Genomic DNA, 23990 nt, shown 5'->3' on the forward strand with positions numbered 1-23990 from the left:
GCACTAACCAACCACCTCTACCTTGTATGTGCACAGATGTCATTTGAACTCTCTTACGTGCCGCATGCTCACGAGCTACCGCAATCCTCAGGTCAGCTCAAACGCGCCGCGTGTTGGGTTGTGTGGACCCATACGTTAGCATCACGTGTTGTTTTATTTAAACAATTTACTATGTTTCAGACTTTAAAGCTCCTCTAGGAGGAGCGGGAAAGGGTTAGGCACAAATCAATTAACTTATATACCAACCTATGAAAATATAATGAGCATGTTAAAAAATAATTACAGTTGTAAATTGATTTCCTTTTGTTGGCAGAAAGAACATAATTTATTAGTCCAGGAACAGGTTCACACTGTTTTTATATCAAGCATTTCCAGCTGAAGCTTGTTAGGGACTGCCTCTCAGATTAAGAAAAAAAACCCTCACTGTGATACATGAACTGCTATTGTTAAGACATAAATAATTAGCTCATCCCCTACATAGACGAGAACAAAGGACATAATAGTACACAGACCAAAGATTAACTAAGCAAGTATTGCACAACTCCATTTAAAAATGTAAATCTAAAAATATTCTACCTATAAGGAGGCTTTCCTTTTTAGTTTTTTTTTTTTTTTTTTTGTGAATGTCTTAGTCATGATACCTGAACTAGTCACAGGAGGAAAATATACTTTGGTTTTTGAATCAAGTAAATTGATTATTGTAACCCAAAGTAGAATAAAATACCTTAATCAGTGTCAATATGCTGCCGATATATGAAAGCTAGGGAAATGCTGTTCCCTTTCATAGCAAAATGCTTCAGATTTTTAGGGTTTTTGTTTATTTATTTTTAAAATGACTAAAAACCAGAACTTTTATTTTGAAACAAAACAGTGGAAACATATGACTCAAAACCTAGAGGTAAGTTAACTGACTTTTGGCACGGTATTTTTTTGTGCTTTGTTTTGTATTTTTTAGCATGAAATGTAGATCCTGAAAAAGATAATGTAGATCCTTTGAAAAAGAAAATCCACTCCTTCGGCTACTTTTCATTCATCTCAATTTTATTCATTCGAATTTGATTTTGACACATGTATTAAGAAAAGTGGCTGTGGAAAACAGTACATACTCCCTAAAAATCTGAAAATTACTGGCAAAAGAAAATACCTGCATAGATAAGAGAAACTAAGAGTAGGAGTAATAATTATTTTCCCACAAAGTTTTAAATTTACTTAGATTGTTAAAATGGCATTTCTTGGAAGAAATTTCAGTGTTTCAGGAGAGAACTTTTGTTACCTTTACATTCAAGAATTTGAATGTTTATTCTAACTTTTAGTTTACTTAACTATTACATATATTGTATAATTTGTAGTACTTAACTTGTGGGTGGGTTGTGAGGAGTAAAGAAATTAAAGGGCCTAGCACAACATCTGCCCTAGAGGCTAGACTCAATAAATGTTTCAATCCCTGTACCACTAATTACCCATGGACACTAATATCGATTTGTTCCTATAGCTCTTCCCCTCTCCCCCCTCCAAATTTTGTTCTTCTGCTAGATCCTGAGGGAAGGACCGTATGCCACATTATGTATCAGTCAGTCTCAGGAATTTTGAAGGATAGTAGAAGAAAAGATAAATGTGTGGTTTGTTCAGTATGGGAGGCCTTTAATATAATAGTATTCAGTATTTAATAATATTAATATTATATATTAATATAACATGATATGTATTATATTAATATAATAGTATTAATACTGCCTTGGCAAACCACCTTCTAATATTTACTAGCCCTGAAAATGAAGTATCTGGCCAACCATTTTAATACATTAAATATTCTTAAAATTAAGTGCTTAATTTAGAACTTGTTACAACTCTAAAATGTTTTCTAGTAAATCTTTAGTATATGGTATATTCTTTTTTCATTGGGATTTACGGATTAAATAACTTGAAACATGAGCTAAAGTGCCTCAACCTATTTTTTTGGGGTGACTGAGTAGGGGCTAATAATGCCAGTCATCCTTTTTTGATGTCTGTTTTCTCATCTGTAAAACGAAGTGGTACTCATTGATCTCCAAGGTTTCCAGTCCTTATGGGCTAGCTCAGAATTTAATTAAAAAATTTTTTTATCCATAAATCTTAGGTGGTTTTTATAGCCCAAAGACAAACAAGCAAAACTTTTATCGTTAAAAGAAGAAATAAAAAAATAGAATTTGGGAAAATGTGGGACACTCAGGTAAGAATTTTTATATTAACAGCTTTGCTATAATTCTCCTGTGCTATAGATTGGTAACAATTTATCCTAGCTACAGGTCTGTGGCAACTCGTGAGAACCGTTATGGGTTCACAGCATGTAATCAGCAGCTAGAAAACATCCTTGAGGCTGAACCACAGTCAACTAATCATCAGCTTTAAGTAAGAAAACTCTGTAATCTATGAAGTTTTAAAAACTCATATAGCTTCACCCTAGTGGCATATCAATGTTGAAATAATTAACATTCTTTTTGTACTTAAAGCCATCTTTTTTACCAAGTAGTTTCTTTAATCAAGAGTCATCAAACATTTGTTTCTACTATATTTTTGCAACTTCATATGTGCTTTAACATTGTAAGATAAAATTATTCCAGCAATTTATAAGTTTTTCCCCAAAGCCCTGTATATTTTTGTGTACTTTATCAGTGTATTTATTTTTTAATTAAACTTTTTATTTTGAGATATTTATAGATTCATGTGCAATTTTAATGAAAATATGTGCTCTCTGTTCCTATGTGCTCTTTACCCAGTTTCCCGCAATGCATCTTTCAAAACTGTAGGACACTATCACAACCAGGAAAACTGACATTGATACAACCCACTGATCTTAATTCAGATTTCACATTTTACATGTGTTAATTTTTGACTGTATCAGTGTGTATTTAGTTATATTAAATTTTATTACATGTGTTGGGTCCAGGGCTTTGAGCCACTTCTTCCTGGTTTGGTCATGGCCAAGGAGGTGAAACTGGAACAGATCTGAATTTTTAAAAAATTTGGGTGAACTAGGATAACTGGAAAATTATGGGTTGGAGCTTTGCTAGAAAACTAATCTCTCTTTCAGAAAACTAGGGCAGCATAAGTGTTGTATAGCAACCAAATCTCTTGCCCGCAGGATTTTCAGCAGAGTCAGAAACAGCAGCGCCCCACTGAACAATGTCTATGGACTGTGCAGCTTTGAATGTGTGTAGCTCTCTGTGGTCTTGCCAGTAATTTAATCTTATGCATCAGGCTCCTGAATGGACTCACTACGCCTCTTCTGAGTCTCTCGTTTCAGGGCTTCAACCTGTAATTTTTCTCATTCTGGTTATTCCATATCACCCAAATCGTAAAAATTCAGGTCTCTTCTAGTTTCGCTTCCTCAGCCATGACTGAACTGGTTTGAAGTCCTCGCAGGGTCATGAATTCACCACCATAGACAATAGATCAGTTCCATCATTATTAGGATTTTTCCTGCTGCCCTTTTTAATCACACCAAGCCCTTGGCAACCGCTAATCTGTTCTCCATCTCTGTAATTTTGTCTTTTCAGGAATTTGCATAAATGACATCATACAGTATGTAACCTTTTGTAATTAGCTTTTTTTTTCACTCAGGAACATTTAAAGTTGGGCAAGAATGTAAGTAATTTTCTGCGATTCCATTTGTCTTTGCTCTGTATTTAGATTGGGTCATCGTGAGTTTCATGATATGCAATTAGAAATAAAAACTAGATAATTTAAGTGTTGGATAATAAATAGGAAAGTAAATATTCTTATATTTATGCATGTATAGAAATAATTTTTCCAAAGTTTCACACATATATTTCTCATTTAGTACAGGTATAAATTATATGTTTAAGATTTGAAATATAACCCCCAGAATTAATCTTTGCACTTGACTCTTTTTCAGGTTACCTCTAGCAATATTTAATAAACTGGGATCATGTTTTAAGTTGTTAGTACATTTGTTCACTGCTTTACATAATAGGTGTTCTCCTGAACTGAGGTATTTGTATGTTGTTTTTGAGTCATTTTCGATGGTAAGGCCAAGCAGTAATAAAGGACCTTTTGAATTCATATTTTTTAAAGTGAAAAATCATACGCTGATTTAATTGTTTTCTTTAGGTTTAGGTAGCCCGTGTATTGTCTTTATATATTATCAGTATCACCAGTTGCTGTCAAGTTGATTCCAACTTAGGACCCCATGCGTGCCAGAGTAGGACTGTGCTCTGTAGGTTTTTCAGTGGCTGATTTTTTGGAAGTAGATCACCAGGCCTTTCTTCTGAGGCATTTCTTGGTGGACCTGAATCTTGAACTTCCAATTTTTCAGGTAGCAGCTGAGTGCATTAACCAATTGCAGTATCCAAGGACTCTTTTTTTTATGTTAGCTTTTTCTAAAATAGGACCCCCCCAACCCCCCCCCAAAAATTTTGAGAAGCAAAGATGTCACCTTGAAGACTGCGGTGCACCTGACCCAAGCCATGGTATTTTCGGTTGCATCATATGCATGTGAAAGGTGGACAATGAATAAGGAAGATCAAAGAACTGACGCCTTTGAATTGTGGTGTTGGCAAGGAATATTGAATCTACCAAGAACTGCCAAAAGAATGAACAAATCTGTCTTGGAAGAAGTACAACCAGAATGCTCCTTAGAAGCAAGGATGGCGAGACTGCGTTTTATATACTTTGGACATGTTGTCAGGGGGGATCAGTCCCTGGAGAAGGACATCATGCTTGGCAGGGTATAGGGTTAGCGGAAAAGAGGAAGACCCTCAGCCAGGTGGATTGATACAGTGGCTGCAGCAATGAGCTCAAGCATAACAATGATTGTAAGGATGGTGCAGGACAGGGCAATGTTTCATTCTGTTGTGCATAGGGTCTCCATCAGTCAGAACTGCCTCGACAGCACCTAACAACAACAAAATAATTGAGCAGTCATCTTGTTAATACCTTAGAAATGCCTTTTGCCTGCTAAAACTTGAAGTAATACTGTATCCTTGCAAAATTATATGATTAATTTATCCATGGAATACCGGTAGAACTGAAGGTGACTTGAAGGACTGTCTGGTCCAACTCACTTCCTTTGGACATGTGTTGTAACTAACTAATGTAGTAAAAGTAATAAAACTGCAGGATACCTGAAACATTCTTGAAATTCTAACTTAACTTGGTTAAACACAGTTTTTTATTTCTGTGTGGAAGATTTGTGAGAAAAGAGTAATTTCTCATACAGTTTGGGTTAATGAATCTAATTAAATATGTAAGACTATTTGAATCATGGAAAAGTAAAAGTTATAAGAAATAAGGAAATGCCAGTGGCAAAGTAAAAGGTAATTAATGTTTTGTTCTATAGTAAAATAAAAGGAACAATTGAAGAGACCCGACTCTAATAATAAAGGCAGATTTAATGTGTGATTTTTCTAACCTACGTTAGTAAATGAATCCATTATAGAAAGTAGAAAGTTGGAATTAACGAAGGCATTTTGTCACAGGAGACTGTGTTAACCCTTTTCTGCCTATCCTCCATTCATTAAAATTTTAGGCCCACTTTCTCACTATCGATTTCTGCTTGTTTCCAAACTCGAAAGGATACAGAGTTTGTATTATCTTGACTTTCAGCAATACTACTCTAACCCTCAAAGGCCCCATTATCCCGTCCTGTTGTGTCTCATCCCTTTGTATTAAAGGTCTTAGTCAACTAATCTTGTGAAAGGTATGAACCCATAGCCTACATTTTATCAATTTTTAAGCAGACCTTTCTTTTTAAGTTTATTTTGTCTGATGTTAGCATACATTCACCACTTTTCTTTTTAGTTACTGTTTGCTTGATGTATCTCATTCTATCCTTTAACTTTTGTTGTGTTGTTAGTTGCTGTTTAGTCAATTTTCGACTCTTAGCAACTCCATGTGACAGAGTAGAACTGGCTATAGGGTTTTCTAGGCTGAAATCTTACAGAAGCAGATCACCAGATTTTTCTCCTGCATTGCAGCTGGGTGTATTCTAACTGCCAAGGTTTTGGTTAGCAGCCGAACACTTAACTGCTGCACTGCCAGGGCTCCTTTAACTTTTAACCTTCCATTATTCTTCTACAGGCAGTCCCTGAATTACGAACAAATTCTGTTCCTAAGCCTGTCTTAGGTCAAATTTGTACGTAACAGTTAGGTATGGTTCGTTAACAGTTAGGTATGGTTCATATCTAATGTTAGTCAAATGTTTGTCTTATAAAGTGTACCTTTCTATGCATAAAAATATTAAAGAAGCATTTCCAGATGCACCAAAACACCTTCAACATAATAACATAGTAATGATAATGTTTTGATGCACGTCACAAGGTAGCAGCCGTTTGTTATTACAAACCATTATGTGTACCTCGAGTTTTTAATATGCTTTACAGAGGTTGATTCATAACTATGGGTTGTATGTAAGTCGGACGTTCGTATCCCAGGGACTGCCTGTATTTTAGATACATCAATTCTAAACAGTGTGTAGTTGGAATTCCAGTCTGTCAATCTCTGTCTTTTGATTGACGCATTTATCTATCTTACTGTTAATATAATTACTAATGTAATTTGATTTATATCTTATGCCTTCTGTTTGGATTACCTGATTTTGTTTCTTTTTCTTGCATGAATTATTTTTATAATTCATTATCCCCTTCTACTAGTGCGGAAGTAGATACACTTGTTTGTTCTCAGTGGTTACTTTAAGAATTACAACATTCATACTTATCAAAGTCAAAATGTAGTACAAATACTTTCTCCCAGACACCAGAAGGCCTTCAGAACATTTTGACTTCATTTTTTCCTTTCCCAATTTATTTCTTACTGGTATTGTGCTCTTTAATCCTATTTTTAAGCCCATAATACGTTATTGTTACCTATACAGACAAATTCATTTAGATTTACCATAATTTTTACATTTCAGACCTCTACCTGAAATCACTTTTCTTTCACCTGGAGACACATTTTGAGAATTCCCTTTAGTAGGTGAAGGTCTGTGGTAGCAAACTTCTGATTGTTCTGAGTTTAGAAATATGTTTATTTCATCTTCAATCTTAAAATATATTTTTTTCTGGGTGTAAAATTCTGAATTGACAGTTCTACTTTCTTCAGTATATTGAAGATACCATTCCACTATTTTATGGCTTCTGTTGGTGGTGGTGTGAAGTCAGCTGTCAGCCAAATTACTGCTCCTTTGAAGGTAACCTGTTTTTCTTCTGGCTTCTTGTAAGAGTTCCTCTTTGTCTTTGCAGTTTCCATGTGATGTATCTAGGTGTGAATTTCTTCTGAGTTCTACTTCTTGGAATTTCTTTGGCTTTAATTCCATGGATTGGTGTCTTTCATCTCCTCTAATAAGTTTTTATCCATTATCTCTTCAGATAATACGTCTGCCTCATTCTCTCTTCTTCTAGAATTTTGATTAGAAATATGATAGATCTTCTCACTTTGGCTTCTGTCCTTTTTTACCTTTTTCGTATACTCTTCCTTATCTCTTTAGTCTACATTCTGGTAATTTCTTCAGAACTATCCTCCAGTTCCCTATTTTCCTCCTGCGTCTTAATGGTGCATACATACTTCAAGCACACACAACATATTTCTAAGTTAATGGGAAAAGGGCCCTTTGTGTTATCGCTGGGGGCACCTTGCCAGGTTTATCCTCTTGAATACTACCTTTATGACCGCTTTTCTTATTATCCCCATTCTTTTAACACTTTCTGTTTTCAGGCAAGACTATATTACAACTTATTAGATACGAGTTCTCTTACCTGTCATCACAATATAGTCATGCTTTATAAGAGTTTTGGAATTGGAGTTAGGAGATCTACATACAAGTCAAATGGGTTTCTGTAACCATCCAGTCATCACTTTGGGCAAGTCACTGAACATCTCAGTTTCCACACTGGTTAAATTAATCATTTGGATCTAGCAATTCTCTAATTCAGGAGTCAGCAAACTTTTTCAGTAAAGTTCCTGATAGTTAACATCTTATGCTTAGCAGGCCAAGAGGCAAAATGGAGAATATTATGTAGGTACTTGTATAAGGGAGAAAACTCTTGTCTTGTTCCACCCCTTTTGCCTCGGGTGGGTTGTTCCGGATGGTGGGCACACTTTGTGCTCAGTTACCATCAGCTGGAGAAGTTCTTAGGACAGGGTGACTGGCCCAGGAGGGAGCTAGAAGAAAGACTTCTAAAATAGCTTGGAACCAAAGAAGAATTCAAAAGGAAATGACAAAATGGAATGTATAATTACTTCCAAGGCATTAAGGAAGAAATAGAATGAGAAAATATCATTCAATTCTATAAAAGGTGAGAAAGGAATGGGAAAGACACATAGAAAAGGAGAGAAATAGAAAGGTCAAGTCAACATAATGGTTAGAAATAAAATTTTAGAAAACCGGTAATAAAAGCAAATGGAGTAAATGGTCTAACTGAAAGGTAAAGGTTGTCAGACTGGCTATAAAAACAAAATCCCATTATATGTTGATTACATGAGAACTGTCTAAAGTTAAGAAAACATGAAACTTGAAAGTAAAGTGATGGAAAGCAACATGTAAGGAAAAAGGTACTGCACCTAAAATAATGCTTGTATACTTCTTGATATCAGAAAAAGGTAAAGACATTGCTAGAGAAGAAAAGAATCGTATAGTAATGAAAAATTTCATTTCACCAGCAAAATATAGTGATTTTAAGCCTGTATGCATTTAATAACATAGCTTCAAAAGTATAAAACAAAAACAATTACAGGGAGAAAAAGACAGACTCCATATCATAGTGGGAGAATTTTGATACCTGGCTTAGTTTTAATAGATAATAAATGGTATGTGTAAGATTCAAACAACACAATTAACAAGCTCGATGTAATAGACATACATTACAGACTGCACAGCAGCTGCAAAATACATACTTTCAACACATAGAGAATGTTCATAAATATTTCAAGGCATAACCTAATTTGTGATACTGAATTAAAAATGAAAAGTCTTAGCCTTTTGAATACAGTTTTATATTTTGATGTAGTAATACAAAATGCTTTATTTAGTTGAAATGATGCTTCGTATTTACTAAATATAATCTTTTCTCTATACAAAATACTTTGGTATCTATCATCTGTCACCCTTTAATTTGCTAATAAAGTAATGACAGCTGACTGAATACTGCATGACAGTTTTCTCTTTAAAACTATAATGGGAAATGTAGTGGGAGCCTGTGTAGGTTAGTAAGATGAGCCCAGAATCCAGATTTGAATTCTTGCTAAGCTGCCTACTAGCTCTGAGATTTGGAGAAAGTTGCCTAACGTCTCTAAGGCTCATCTACAAAATGAGCGTGATGATAATGTCCACGTTGTAGGGTCATGAGGAATAAATGATGTGTATAGAACACTTGGTATAAAGTAAAATTGCTACTGCTATTGTTGTTATCCGTGGAATGTTTACTGAGTATCTGCAAAGTATTAGCCCCAAATTAAGTGAGCAGTTTTAATTTCTAAGGCATATGGTTAGGTTAAGCATTATAGATACTGTTATTTAAAACTGTTATTCTTTATATTGCCACAGAGTAGTTACCGGTCACCAAGTCTACAAGTCTTTGTGCCATTGGTGGCCTCTTTTTCAAGTTGGTCTCTAGGAGATGAGAATAAGAAATTGGGAGAAGAGACTAGGCTAGGCTGCTCAAAGAATTTCAGCTCTTGGTTAAGCTTTCTTTCTTGGTTGTCAGAGAGCTTAATACTTTGGTTGGCCTTATGAATGTGAGGTTTTGACCTGTCAAAATACCCTTTTGTCAGTATTTGTCAGTATTAATCCTTCTGGTGTTTTCCTAACTACCTGATCAGTATTCAGTTTTAAAGCAAGGCTAAAGTTCAGATCTGAGGGATATATTTCTTATCTCTCATCCAGCCAGATACCCAAGACTGAAAAAAGCCCAGCTCCATATTTTAATTGTGTAATTCCCAAAGGAGTATTCATGTTCTGAGGTATTTAGATAGAAACTCCATGAAATGCTATGTAGAGAAGGAATGTGCTTTATTTGTAGTTTTTAAAGGTTATCACTGTCAAAGTCATTAATGAAGCAAAGCTGTCTCTAGTGGCCTCTTTAAAGACTGAGTTTTAGTTTGATTAACTAGGACTTTAAACATCTGTACAAATTTGTATATGCATATTTCAAAGTGGTCATATTTTTTTGCTGACCCTTTTGTGGTTTCAGTTATATATCTTTCTCAGGGGAACTGCAAAATGTTTCAGAAACAAGGACATCATGTAATCTCATTGAAATAATTTCTCATTAGAAACGCTTTCTCATTTTCAGATTACCTCCCTAGTGACCCTTCAGCTCTTAACCCTGGTTGGCCATGATGATCAGCTTGATGGACCGAAATACAAATGCACAGTGTCCCTAGACTTCATCAGAGCTATTGCAAGGTAAGAGTAGAATAACTGTTAAAGTAAAATGTCTTGAATCATTGTAAATTATATACTAAATATAGAAATCAATGTTCTTCCTAATGTAGTGTCATTAGTCTTTTAAAGGAAAAAGATTATTTAAGTGCCAAGAATGAGTAAGATCCACTGTGGAATAAACCCTCTCATCAAATTTAGAAATGACACAAAATTGGGAAGAATAGCTAATATGTTAGATGACAAAAACCAAGATTCTAAAAGATCTTAATAGACTGGAATGATGGTCCCATAATAGCAGTGGGATTTAGCAGGGCCAAAGAAATCACATGTACTAAAACAGGTTGGGAGAGACCTAGTTTAAGTCCTAAGGATTTTAACTGACTACAAGTTTTACAAGTCCTGATTGAGGTAACACCGATGGAAATATAGCATCTAGTTTAAGGGATGTTACATTCTGCTGTCTGTTGCTGTAGGCAGATCAAACCTGATGTGCTGTGCTGTCTTTGGAGGGGCATTGGCAACTGGTGTCTGCTGAGGGGGACACAGAGAGTGGTAGAACTAGGAAGCATGCCATATCCCTGAGGGATGGGGAGGTGAAAGAAAAGCCTTAGTAAGGACATGTTATTTCAGGGACTGACATGTTCAAAATGAATTAAACTTATTCTGAAAAATTCTCTAGTGTTAGAAGTTCTAGAGAGGAAAGTATGTTTGTCGAAATGAAAGCTGTCTAAAATATGTAAGGGGTTTCCTCATAAAGAGGTATACTTACTGTACAATAAGTACATTCATAAATGTTCAAGCTGTCTATGTGAATCAATGACTTCATCTCATGGTCGCAGCTAGATAACGACCTGTCAGGACTATAGTAGAAGAGGTAATGTGTGTAGACTGAAAAGTTGAACAAGACAGCCCATATGACTGACTGCCCAACCTTTCTGAATACGAAGATTCCATTTTAACATTCTTTTCTCTTAAAATTAATCATGAAAGTATTTACATACTTTTCAAAATTCATAATACACAGGCATGAAATATTATTCAGCCTAAAACAGCTTTTGATGGGGATATGAATTAGTAAATTGCCTCTAATAAATTTTATAGCTTCCTGAGGTTCTAAAGTCCACAGGCTGCCAGCCTCTACCCTGAAGTTTCTTTTGAGTTAAAATTTCTGTGATATTTATGATGCTGGCAGTTGCCACGTTTTGGTGATGTGTAGACTCTTAAACACGAGATGAAGATTATAAAATAAGTCATTGTGATAAAACCAGGCAAATTTTTACACAGAGGAAATTGGGCAGAAACTTTTTTTTAATGTTATGAGTATGCTTATAAAGCAACACCTTGCCCGTTGCCACCGAGTTGATTCTGACTCATAGTAACCCTATAGGACAGAGTAGAAATGCCCCATAGTGTTTCCAAGGAGCGGCTGGTGGACTCGAACTCCTGACCTTTTGGTTAGCAGCCATAGCTCTTAACCACTGCTCTACCAAGGCTCCATCATAAAGCAGTAGGTATGCTTTTTCTAAACAGTGATACAGAAATTTATATCTAAGAGGCTCCATGAAAGGTATAACTTTTTAAAATTGTACTTTAGATGAAAGTTTACAGAACAAACTAGTTTCTCATCAAATAGTATACACGTTGTTCTATGACGTAGTGTAACAACCCAATGACATGTCAACACTCTCCCTTCTCAACCCTGGATTCCCTATTACCAGCTTTCCTGTTTCCTCTTACCTTCCAGTCCCTGCCCCAGGGCTAATAAGCCCGTTTAGTCTTGTTTTGTTCCATGGTCCTGTTCAATCTTTGGCCGAAGGGTGAACCTCAGGAGTGACCTCATTACTGAGCTGAAAGGTGTCTGAGTTCCATACTTTCAGTGTTTCTCCAGTCTCTGGCAGGCCAGCAAGTCTGGTCTTTCTTTCTGAGTTAGAATCTTGTTCTACATTTTTCTCCAGTAAAGGCATAACTTTGGAATGATGCGTATTTATTTTAGAGATTTTGCCGTTACTCTGAAGGTATTGGGTTATGTCCCAACATAACCATTCTTTTACAGTACAGATGTTAATGAATGCCTAATACAGTGATACAGTGAAACAAACTGAATTTGGTGTTACTTAATCCACAGCATCATGGTGATGTTAAATCCTTGGGAAAAAAAAGTGCACTTTCCATTTACTGGAAACCCTGGTGGCGTAGTAGTTAAGTGCTACAGCTACTAACCAAAAGATTGGCAGTTCGAATCCACCAGGTGCTCCTTGGAATCTCTATGGGGCAGTTCTACTTTGTCCTATAGGGTCGCTATGAGTTGGAATCGACTCGATGGCACTGGGATTTTTGGTTCCATCTCAGAAGGGAGCAGGAACCATAGACCTAGAATTTTGCTGGAAGAACTTGGGAACTTTGTCACTTGCTCTCTTACTTTTCTTGGATAATATAAGCATTCCCTTCCACTTCCAGCACCTGTCCTCTTCCACTCTCTCATCCCCATAATGTTTTGTACTTCTTATCTGCTGACTTAACCTTCTGTTCTTCTTCTCCCTCTTGTATCCTTCCATCTTCTCCCAATATTCTTCCTCATTGCTTTAACTAAAACCTGGTTCTTCTGTAGGGATATTATCTCCTCTGGAGTCATCAAACCCATTCCTGCCGGGTTGGGAACTTATTTTAGTGCTGTCTGTCCTGGTTGCCACTTCCTGACTGGTCTCTCTCCCCATAACTTCTTATAAAAACTTGGGCGTCTTTCTTTACAATCTGCCTCTATTTCCCTATTATTATGACTAATTATCTTCTACCAGCATCCTAGCCATTCTACCTCATTTATTGAAGAATAGAGTATCTGGTTCACAGGCTTCCTTTCCACCTATATTCTTGACTCTGTTCAAACCATAGATCCCTACATCTTTGTTCACGCTCAGCATTCACTCTGTTTCACAAAACAAAATTGAAAACATCAGTTGAGAAGTCCTTCAACTACCTACATTGGTTCCCATCTTCTTTTTGTTTCCTTTTTTCAGTGTTGTATGGATGGGCAGGTAGGAGGTAGGCTCCCTCTTCCTATTCAAGGTGTGTTTTTCCACCTGTGGTCTGAATTTCGCCTCCTCTGGGTTTTCCCAGAACCTGTTTAATCTTCAGGTTATTTGTCCTCTCAGTGGCACATAATACTGTTGACCACTCTCTTCCATAAACCATCTTCTCTTAGAGCCAGGGGCAGATTATCCAATAGGCAAAGTAAGCACAGTGCTTACCTTGCTTGCCAGATCATCTGTAATGAACAATTTTACATTTTTTCACCACATCAAACATTCTGCTTCTATGTATGGCTGGCATCAGTCCCTTTCCCAACCCCACAGCACCTTCCTACAGAATCAAAGTCTCTTTTCAAATTTATAAACAGGGGTGGATTACCCAGTAAGCAAGGTAAGCATGGGCTTACTTACGCCTGCTTACTGCTGTGTAGTGCATAATTTCACATTTGATGTGTTGAAAAACAGGTGAAATTGTACACTACAGATCAGTAAGTAAGCAGAAGTAAGCCTATGCGTACCCTTTTTATTGGGTAATTCGTTCCTAGTCATTCTTGAAACCTCTCTCCTATGCTTCCAGTATCCAATCATTAGTTTTGTTGAGCCTACCAAGCCCCTCCTACTTATCTCAGATTCATTCACTTTTTATCATTTGTACTGTACCAACCCACCATCATCACCTTCTAGTAACATCCCAACTGGTCTTCTATCTACTCTTGTCCCTTATAATTTATTGTGTATACTATAGCCAGAAAGATCTTACAAAATTTATTAAAAATTTAACGTTACCTTCCTGCTTAAAAGTCTTCAGTAGCTTCGCATAACTCTTGGGATAGAAAAACAAAATCCTTGATAACCTACGAGGCCCAAATGGTCAGGCCCCTGACTTTGTGCCTAGCCACATCTGGCACACACCACTTCTCCTCTCAGTATTTGCAGCTTAACCACACCATCTTTTTTTTTACTTTTTCGTATTTACTGTCCTGCTTCCTACATTTGCATATGCAGCACTTTGCAATTCTACCTCTCCTTCATCTAGCTAACCTAACTGAGGTATAAGCTTTGGATTTCAGTTTAAATATCTCTTTCTCAAAGAAGCTTTCTCAAACGTACCACAGCCACCATCACACAGATACACAACTAATTAGAGTTCGTCTTTCTAGAATATAATTTCATGAAGCTCAAAGCACAGACTGTGTCTGTGTCAATCACGGCCTTATTCTCGAGGTCTACCACAATATCTTAAACTTCCAAAACCAAACTAAACCCGTTGGCTGTTGAGCCTATTCCAACTTAAAGTGACCCTCTAGGACAGAGTAAAACTGCCCCATAGGGTTTCCAAGGAGTGGCTGGTGGATCCGAACTGCCAGCCTTTTGGTTAGCAGTCAGGGTCTTAACCAGTGCGCCACGTTAAACGTAGTGTGTGCTAAATAAATAAATATTTACGATAGGCATGTTTTCCCATAGTGATAAGCTGTATAACTTCAGATGAAAAGGGATCCATTGTGGGTTCGTTTTCTGGGGCAGCAGGAAGAAGAGAACTAAGGGGACTTAGTCTCATTCCAGATCTCAGCTTGGTGGAGAAAGGAAGTCACATATATAGTTACCAAAGAAGTGGTGGTATGTGTAATTCCACACACCTGTGGCAGAGATAAAAAGATTAGATCACAGGACACAACTAAAATGTCCAATAAGGGAATAAATCAATAATTTATTGTAAATTCTCATGAAGAAACCGTATGCAGTTATAGAAAGCCATACTTTTGACGGGTAAAAACACAATGCTTCTATATGATCTTTAGAGGAAAAAACAGTTATATATTTAAAATTGTATATCAAGAAAACTAGGAAAACAGAAGGATAGTTCATAATTGTCAAATGCTGCCAAGAAGTCAAACAAGGTCCATGTGAGATTTAATGATAAATCAGTCATTTGTAACTTTTTTCAGTGGTTTGGTGGGGTAGAAGTCAAATTATAGTGAATTTAATTGCAATTTATGAGAATTTATGAGGAAATAGATGCAGCAAGTAGATACAATGCCTTTTATTCATTCAGCATTTGTTGCGTTGCCCATTATAAACAAAACACTGTGTTAGGCTTTATGGAAATAGCAACAGATATATATTCTTAACCTTATGAGTTTATATTCTAGAATTTTTGTCATAAGGAGAGGCTTATACCTGCTAAAGGGAATGTGGTGTTGTAAAAGAGTTATAATTACAATTTTTAAAAGATTCAAGCATATTTAAATGCTGATGGGAAAGAACAGGTAAAGAAAGAGACTTAATGATACTAAAGAGAGAGAGAGAGATTAGTTAAAAGCATGAAGTCCTTGAAACAGCATAGCAGCATGGGATTTAGAACTTGAGTTGAAAGAAATAGCCCTGGATAATAAAGGAGAATCTTCTTGGCATTGTAACCAGGGCAAAGGATGGATTCAGATGGAGCTGAGTTTGGAGATTTGGTGGCAAGAAGTTTTGATCTGGTAGCTTCTGATTTGTCTGAAAGAGAAGGCAGAATTCTCTGCCTAGACTAAGGGCAGAAGTAGTAGCAGTTTGAGAGGAATATGGAATATTTGAAATATCTGCCACAGGGAATGGAGAAGAGTACTAATAAGGAAAAGCTTGCCGGGAGTGTTGAGGGCCCAGTTGAGGTTGTCATGAATTTATTATGGCACCACACCAATCCACGAGACTTGTGATCTTCTCCAGCAGCATTCCATATGCTGGGTAATGGGATAGCAGAGAGAGATAACTGAAATCATATCGATTGAGGTTTACCAGGTGAGTTCAGTGGAGGCTCCCAAGTGAGTGGTTGAAGTGACTAAACTGGGAAGGGAAGGAAGGAAGTAAAGCCAGTAGGGGGCTAATAATATAGTGCCCCACACATAAATAAATATTCAGCAAGTTTTTGTACATTAAGAGAAAGTGAAGGTGCTTGTGGACTGGTTGTTCCAAAGTGTTACAAATAGCTTGAAGGAAGAGATTGGGGATCAGAGGGTAGAATGAATTTATGTTTTTAGAAGAAAAGCATTTCTGAGTGTGATCATGAGAGTGGAAAAGAAGGTCATTGGATGTAAGAAAGACAAGTGTGCAGTGAAGTCATTAAAGCTGATGCAGGTCTTGGGTTGGAAAGGAAGACCGAATTGAATGCTAAATTAGTGACTAAGAGATGGTGACAAGGGAGGATAGAAGATGGTGAAGAGAATGGTCTGAGTCTCAGAGGGGCAGAGCTTTTCCACAAGGACACCAACCAACCCCCACATGACGTATAGGAGAGAGTCTCACCTTCATTGCGGGGAGCTGAAGATGGGGCTTGGTCCTTCAGAGAGAGCCAGGTTTCAGGTAATCCAGGAAGGGAAAAGAAAACATATTCATTGGAGAGGTAGAGGAGAGAGAATTTTATTGACCATGGAACAGTAGACAGGTTTGGGCAGAGAAGCAGTCGGAGGCTAGTTCCAGAGAGGGAGTACACAGTATGGAGGTGGAGTATAGGAGAAGGCAGATGACTGAGAAGCTTATTAAGTACTGTCCTTGGATTGTTCTTAATGTGAATGGTAGTTACACATTTACAATGTTTTTTCTTCACAGTCAGAGGGGAAGACACTACAAGATAACTTAAGATTGGAACTTAAAGCTGAATGGTTGCAAGTTGTCAGAAGAAGCAAACATTAAAACTAAAAAAGAACCCAAAGTAAAATTGCCCCCAAAAGTAAAAGGAAATAAAATAGTATCCTGTAAGGAAAAAAAAATTCAATGTGGAGTAAAAAAATCAGCAAAATGAAATAAAAAGATAAAGGCAAAATTAAATCCTTAGATATATGCATATAATTAACTTGTTTTAAAGTATTTTAAATTCTGATTTAAGAATTAATCCTGGGCAAATTGTCACCAATACTATTTACTTTATTGTGTTTCTTTTATGATGCTTACTTGAGAAATTAATTCATTTGGGTTCTATGAAAGAGAGACTCTCCTGTAATATATAACAGCTATCCAAAATCTTAAAATTGTATTTGTATGAATCTAATATGCATCTGAGAGGGGCAGTGGTGGTTCAGTGTTAGAATTCTGTTCTACTGTATGGGGGACCCAGGTTTGATTCCCAGCCAGTGCACCTCAAACTCAGCTACCACTCATCTATCAGTGGAGGCTTGCTTGGTGCTGTGATGCTGAACATGTTTTCAGTGGAGCTTCCAGATTAAGACAGACTAGGAAGAAAAGCCTGGCAATCTTTGAGAATCAGCTAGTGAAAACCCTGTGCATCACAATGGTCTAATTCCATTGCACAGGGTCACCAGGAGTTGGGGGCCAGTGATAGGGTACCTAACAACAACAACAATATGCATCTGAAGACATAGAAAATACATGCAAATTACATGCTTCCTTTGTAAGTTAAACCTTTCTCTAAAAGTGAATTAATCAAATGTTTGTCTCCAAGTTCTTTAAAAAACACAGTTATTTTATTGTGCTATGAGCGTGTGACAGTTTTTGTTATTGCTGTTGTATTATTCTATCTCAGTGTGCCATTGCCCTAGAAACATATCTATGGGAATCACTTGGGCGGTCACCTGCTTATATTGCAGGTGGTTGGGAGGGATGGAGAGATGGTAGAGAGGGGTGGTCATACGTCTTGGACAGTAAATGTGTTTTAAAGGAATGATCTTACATATTCAGTTCCTGATTAATTTAATTTTAAAAAGTCCAAAGAATCTTCCTGTAGGATTCAACTTACCTCAGTACTTCCCAATGACAAAGCAGAGATGAAATGTAGTAGTGCTTTTATAAATGAATGTATTTAAATCATGTAGTGTTTTTAAATGAGTTTATTTTATGAAAGAAAATTTTATTGCTCAAACTATACTATATTAACACAGATAACTGAATAGAATAAAGGAATCCTACTATTATAACAAATAACAGTATTATCATTCTCTTCTAATATTTTTCCATTATACAGATGTTTCAACATAGTTGCAATTCTCTATTCACAACATAGTTGCAATTCTCTATTCTCCTAGTCCCGTAATATTTAAGTATGTCTTCATATTGATCATTTTTTATGGCTCCATAACATTCCATCAAATAATGCCTTGTAATTTAGGGATTCCCCTAGTGCTGATCTGCTGTTGGAATTTAAGCTCTTTTTTAATTTTAGCTTCTTCTGAACAATTTTTTTTTTGACCTGAGGTAAAAAAATAAATAAAATTTAACATACCGTCCACTTTAGCTTATGACTTTACGTTTATAACCTAAAGTCATTGTAGGGACATTTGCTTGGAGGGATGTACAAATTCTACTTCCCCTTTTGCCTGTGGTTAAAAATAGTCTACTCCATCTGTTTCTTTTTAAGACCCTCTAAAAGAAGATCGTTTCAACCAGTAGCATGTTATATATATGTTTTAGATATTTGTAAAGATACCTTGTTGCAAGTAAATTTTGGAGTTTCTGGAGTTGAATGAATGATAAACACATAAAAAGGAAATAACTTTATGATTTAATAACCATACCTTTTGTGTCTTTATGCTTGAGATAAGATTTTAATTTTATTACCTATTTTTAGTTGTTTTATTTCTGCTAATGCTTATAACAGAATAGTTTTGGCAGTGTTTTTGTACCATTTGGGAAGGTTTAGTGTTCTTCAAAGGGCACTATTGGGAAAACTAAGGTAATCTTCAGTCCAGCGTTAGGTACCACAATAGCCATAGCATCTCATTTGAGCTGTCTTTGAATGTGTTTTCATAAGCAGTATCTATAGTTCCCCATTCCAATTTTTAAAGAATATTTAATATGTCAGTCATTTGCTTAGAAACTTTTTTAGCAAGTGTTTTACAGAATGATAGACAAAAACATTAATCGATGATGGTTTAATAAATAAGAGCATGCAATTAGTGAATCTTTAAAAGGCTGTTCTCACATGGATGCTTATTTTTGCAGAGTTGAATACTTTAAAGCTTTAATTTTATACTTATTGCTGGATCATTATATCTAATTATTTTGACCATTTATTCAAATAATAAATCCTCCAAGTCTGAATATTTATAGTGAAGAATGAGTTTGGAGAAAGGAAAATAATTATATGTCTGTCTCTCTGCTATTTTATTCCGCCTGCCATCAGAGTACAAAAATATACATTCACATCGTCTGTTTGTTGCATGGTATTCTTGGATCATACAGATTTAGTTACAACACACACAGGTCAACCAGTGTTAAAAGACTGAGAGAATGAAAACTACAAATGAGGACAGATGAGCTGTGCATTATGTAATGATAAAACAGGTGTTTGGGAAGATAAACAATGTTCACAAGCAAAGAAGATTTAAATACTTTTGCATCTCTAATTACTTTATTCTGTTTATTAGACAAAATCTGTAGTATAATTGAAATACAGAGTGTTGAATAGTTCTAACTTTTCCTTTTTTAGAAAAGCAAACTTTATGTATGGCCAAAAAAAGACTTTTAAAAGAAATGAGTTTCTAGGGACATTTTAAAAAATTAGTATCATGTGCATTTGATAACACTGTAGGGTTGTTTATAATTAATTTTGAACTATTTTGCATATGCTTCCCAGAATCTTACAAATCTGAGCAATCTAAGGGGTGAGGATGCTAACAGATTATCTGTTTTTGTTTATAGGACGGTGAACTTTGACATAATAAAATACTTGTATGATTTCTTGTGAAAACAAGCTTCAAAGCCATATGGACACTGTGACAATGACTAAGCCAAGCTGTGTTCATCCAACTCCTTAGCTGGCCAGGGAGAGGAGTTCTTTGGCTCTATTGGATTTGTCCAAACAGGTGCTGGCCCAGCATGGAACCTGATGAAAATACTCTGATTGGTCTGGGTGGATGTGAGCAGAAGACTATTTACCAGGGACCCTGGAGTATTTGGAAGCAATGTGTTAATTATAAACAGCAGGGTTTGAGCACAATCTGTTCTACTCTTAATGATGTTATCTTAACACTGAAATTGCCTGAAACCCATTTACTTAGAACTACATTTTGCTCTGTGAACTATCCCCTGTGCTTTGAATGTGCCAGCAGCCCTTGTTTATATGCCCAGTCTTTTCACTTGCTCTCTGTAGGAGCCTCTGCAGTTGCTTGCCAAAGCAGATTTTCCTAAGGCCACCATTTTAAAAGATCATAGTTGGAAAATATAATAAATACAAGTTCATTTTTAAAATCTAAGTTTGTATATGCTTATCCTTCCACTCTAATTTTTTCAAAAGGCAAGGTAGTTTGATCTGACATAGATCAACTTTCCATCTCTAAGCCCACTTGATAAACCTCACACAAGCATGCTGTAGTTACCTGGTCACTCTTAAGTTAACCACCCAACTTAGCTTTTTATCAGCATGATGCCTTTCTTTTTTAAATCTCTTTAAGAGTTTTACAATAAAAATTTTCCCTGTTACATCAGCTGCAAACCTTGGTTCTGATTTTTCTGTTCTTTTTTTTGAAGAAGCTTTCTGTTAGCATTTGAATGCTTGAAAATTGTTTTGAGCAGATATAAAGTGCTTAATTACAAAGCCTCGTTTAAATTTCAGTGGCATTTTATTCCTTCGTTCCTTTTTTGAAGAAAAATTCTCACAATAGGCACTCCCAGATAAAAGGAAAGGCTTTTTATGTAGTGATTGTTTGACGCTATCAGATTCAAAGAAAACAAGTAGTTAACCACTTGCTTTTATTTAAAGGTATGAGTAGGGCATTGGTTGTTGATCCAAGTAGAGTGAAATCTTTGACCACTTCAGTTTCTTCACCATTTGTCATGATGATGTTTATTGGATCAATTGTGAGAATTTTCATTTTCTTTATGTTCGAGTGTAATCCATACTGAAAGCTGTAGTCTTTGACATCAGTAATACAAGTCATCCTCATTTTCGGCAAGTGAGGTTGTATCGTCTGCATATCTGATGTCGTGTTCTTTGTATAGTCCAACTTCTCTGATTATGAGTATTTGCTCAGCATAGAGATGTAATAAGTACTGTGGAAGGACACAACCCTGCTGCACACCTTTTCCAGTTTGCTCGGTTTGAATGACTGCCTCTTGATCTATGTACAGGTTCCACATGAACACTATTGAAAGTGTTCTCGAATTCCCATTCTTCATAATGTTTGCCATAATGTTGCCACATAGTTGAATGCTTTCACCTAGTCAATAAAACACAGGTAAACATCTTTTTGGTATCCTCTGCTTTTGGCAAAGATCCATCTGACATTACAGTGACATCCCTTATTCCATCTAAGCATAAAACAAAAATCCTCACAATTGGGGCAATAAAGAAATAGAAGTTGTCAAGAATTTCATTTTACTTGAATCAACAATCGACATCCACAGAAGCAGCAGTCAAGAAATCAAATGATGTATTGCATTGGGAAAATCTGATGCAGAAGACCTCTTTAAAATCTTAAAAAGCAAAGATACAACTGATGACTAAGGTGTGCATAACCCAAGCCATAGTATTTTCAATCCCCTGTATACATGGGGACAGCTAGACAATGAGAAAGGAAGAGTAGAAGAATTGGTGAATTCAAGTTGTGGTGCTGGCAAAGAATATTGAATATATTATGGATTGCCAGCAGAACAAACAGATTTGTCTTGGAGGAAGTACAGACAGAATGCTCCTTAGAAATTAGGATGACCAGTCACTAGAAAAGGGCATCCTATTTGGTAGAGTGTCAGCAAAAAAGAGGAAAATCCTCAGTGAGATGGACTGACACAGTAGCTGCAGCATTAGGTTCAAACATATCAGCGATTGTGAGGATGGTACAGGACTGGGCGATGTTTCATTCTGTTATAAAGTTGCTATGAGTTGGAGCCAACTCTGTGGCAATTAATGAGTAGGGAGAGAAGGAATCGAATCCTAGGATAGCAAGGGAGAACTTTCTTTCCCCAAAACAAAGTATGACATGTAAGAGTGGTAGCACATCCTCCCTCTGAGTCTCCTGTCCCACAGAAAATGGGAAGTTTTGTGTTTCACAAGATGTTTGGAGAAGCCAGGACTAGGGAGAAGCCATGTGCAGTGCATGTTCAGGCTTAGGTTTCATGAACAGATAAATCCATTACCATCAAAATAGCAGTTTGAGTAGCTGATTCAAGGAAGAGCAACACCACCTGGGGTAGTTTTCAGCCCCTCTTGGTTTGCTATAAAGAGGCATCTTTGCTGTAGCAGCCTGTCGTGGGTAGGCTGGAGCCAGTCTGGTCTAAAAACCCATTGCCTTCGAGTCAATTCCCACTCATAGGGACCCTATAGGACAAAGTAGAACTGCCCCGTAGATTTCCAAGGCTGTCATCTTTACAGAGGAGCCCTAGTGATGCAGTGGTTAAGAGATGGCTGCTAACTAAAAGATGGGCAGTTCGAACCCACCAGCCGCTCCTTGGAAACTCTATGGGGGCAGTTCTACTTTGTCCTTTAGGGTTGCTATGAGTTGAAATCGACTTGACGGCACTGGGTAATCTTTATGAAAGCATACTGCCACATCTTTCTCCCATGGAGCAGCTGGTGGGTTCGGACCACCCACCTTTCAGTTAGCAGCTGAGTGTTTAACCACTGTGCCACCAGGGCTCCAGTCTGCTCTAGTTCTCTGCATTTTGAGGGAAAAATTCTTGTTTATCTGTGGAGAAAGAGACTGTCAAATAGGGAACTGGGGAGATGAACAGATCACTAGCCCCTGCCCAGCACAGTTCCAACCCAATACCTCCTGATACCAGCCCTAATTTTGGCTTCCCTACCCTATAACCAGATTTTCCCAGCCTCTGGCTGGTCCATCAGACCTTCCTGTTTTGTAATTTACTTTCTAGTGGCTTGCTAAATGACTCACTAACTAATTTGATTAATTTATTTAAACGAAGACTAACAGCTTAATGTGGATATTAGCATTTTAACAAGGGTCATCTGCAAATGAAATCTCTAATTGGAAGACAGAAATCTCCAATTACAGGAGGGAATCTAATGGTGAGAATTATGTTTGCTGGTGGGCCAGATATTTCCATTAAGAGGAGCTTAAATTATACTCAGCATCTACTCCACCTACTTATAAAAGTGATTCAAGTGGTAGAAGTAGAAACCTGTGGGTTTTTAGATTCATATGTGGGTGATACTCATTTTAAAAATATTTTCTTCCGGTTACCATGACCCAGGTATAGCAGGTATACATAGTTAGGTGGTGACTGTACTCTCTCTTCTTTAAATTCATTTTTAAACGCTGGAAACTCTTTATTGCTGATGGAGTTTGTTTTGACAACTTGGAAGGGATTCTGAGCCATCAATCTTCTCACTAACCCCTAACATCTGAAAGAGGTCAAGTCTTTTTGTGTGTGTGTGTGCTTTAGGTGAAAGTTTAGCTCAAGTTAATTTCTCATACAAAAATTTGTACAGCTATTGCTATGTGATCCTAGTTGCAATCCCTGTAGTGTGACAGCACACTCCTCCTTTCCACCCAGCGTTTCCTGTTTCTTGTGTCCATTAAACAGCTGCTATCCCTTTCTGCCTTCTCATCCTGCCTCCAGACAGGAGCTGCCCACTTAGCCTCATGTAACTACTTGAACTAAGAAGCACACTCTTCATGAGTATTATTTTGTTTTAT

General features: G+C 36.7%; 1 protein-coding gene across 3 annotated transcripts in view; it reads left to right on the forward strand.

Annotated features, from left to right (window-relative positions):
• Window positions 1-23990, forward strand: part of ORC5 (origin recognition complex subunit 5) — a 174806-nt gene that overhangs the window by 57310 nt on the left and 93506 nt on the right. The window contains exons 13-14 of one of the 3 annotated variants that reach the window (XM_003407195.4): window positions 10287-10399; window positions 20038-22763. In XM_003407195.4, coding sequence (XP_003407243.2) covers window positions 10287-10399; window positions 20038-20083 — 159 coding nt within the window. In that variant the 3' untranslated portion in view covers window positions 20084-22763. Of the gene's footprint in view, window positions 1-10286; window positions 10400-20037; window positions 22766-23990 lie in introns of those variants that run through there. The other 2 variants (XM_064289883.1, XM_064289884.1) reach the window with 2 other exon arrangements.

Source organism: Loxodonta africana, chromosome 8 (assembly GCF_030014295.1).
Source record: "Loxodonta africana isolate mLoxAfr1 chromosome 8, mLoxAfr1.hap2, whole genome shotgun sequence".
In the NCBI taxonomy this organism is placed as follows: Eukaryota; Metazoa; Chordata; class Mammalia; order Proboscidea; family Elephantidae; genus Loxodonta; species Loxodonta africana.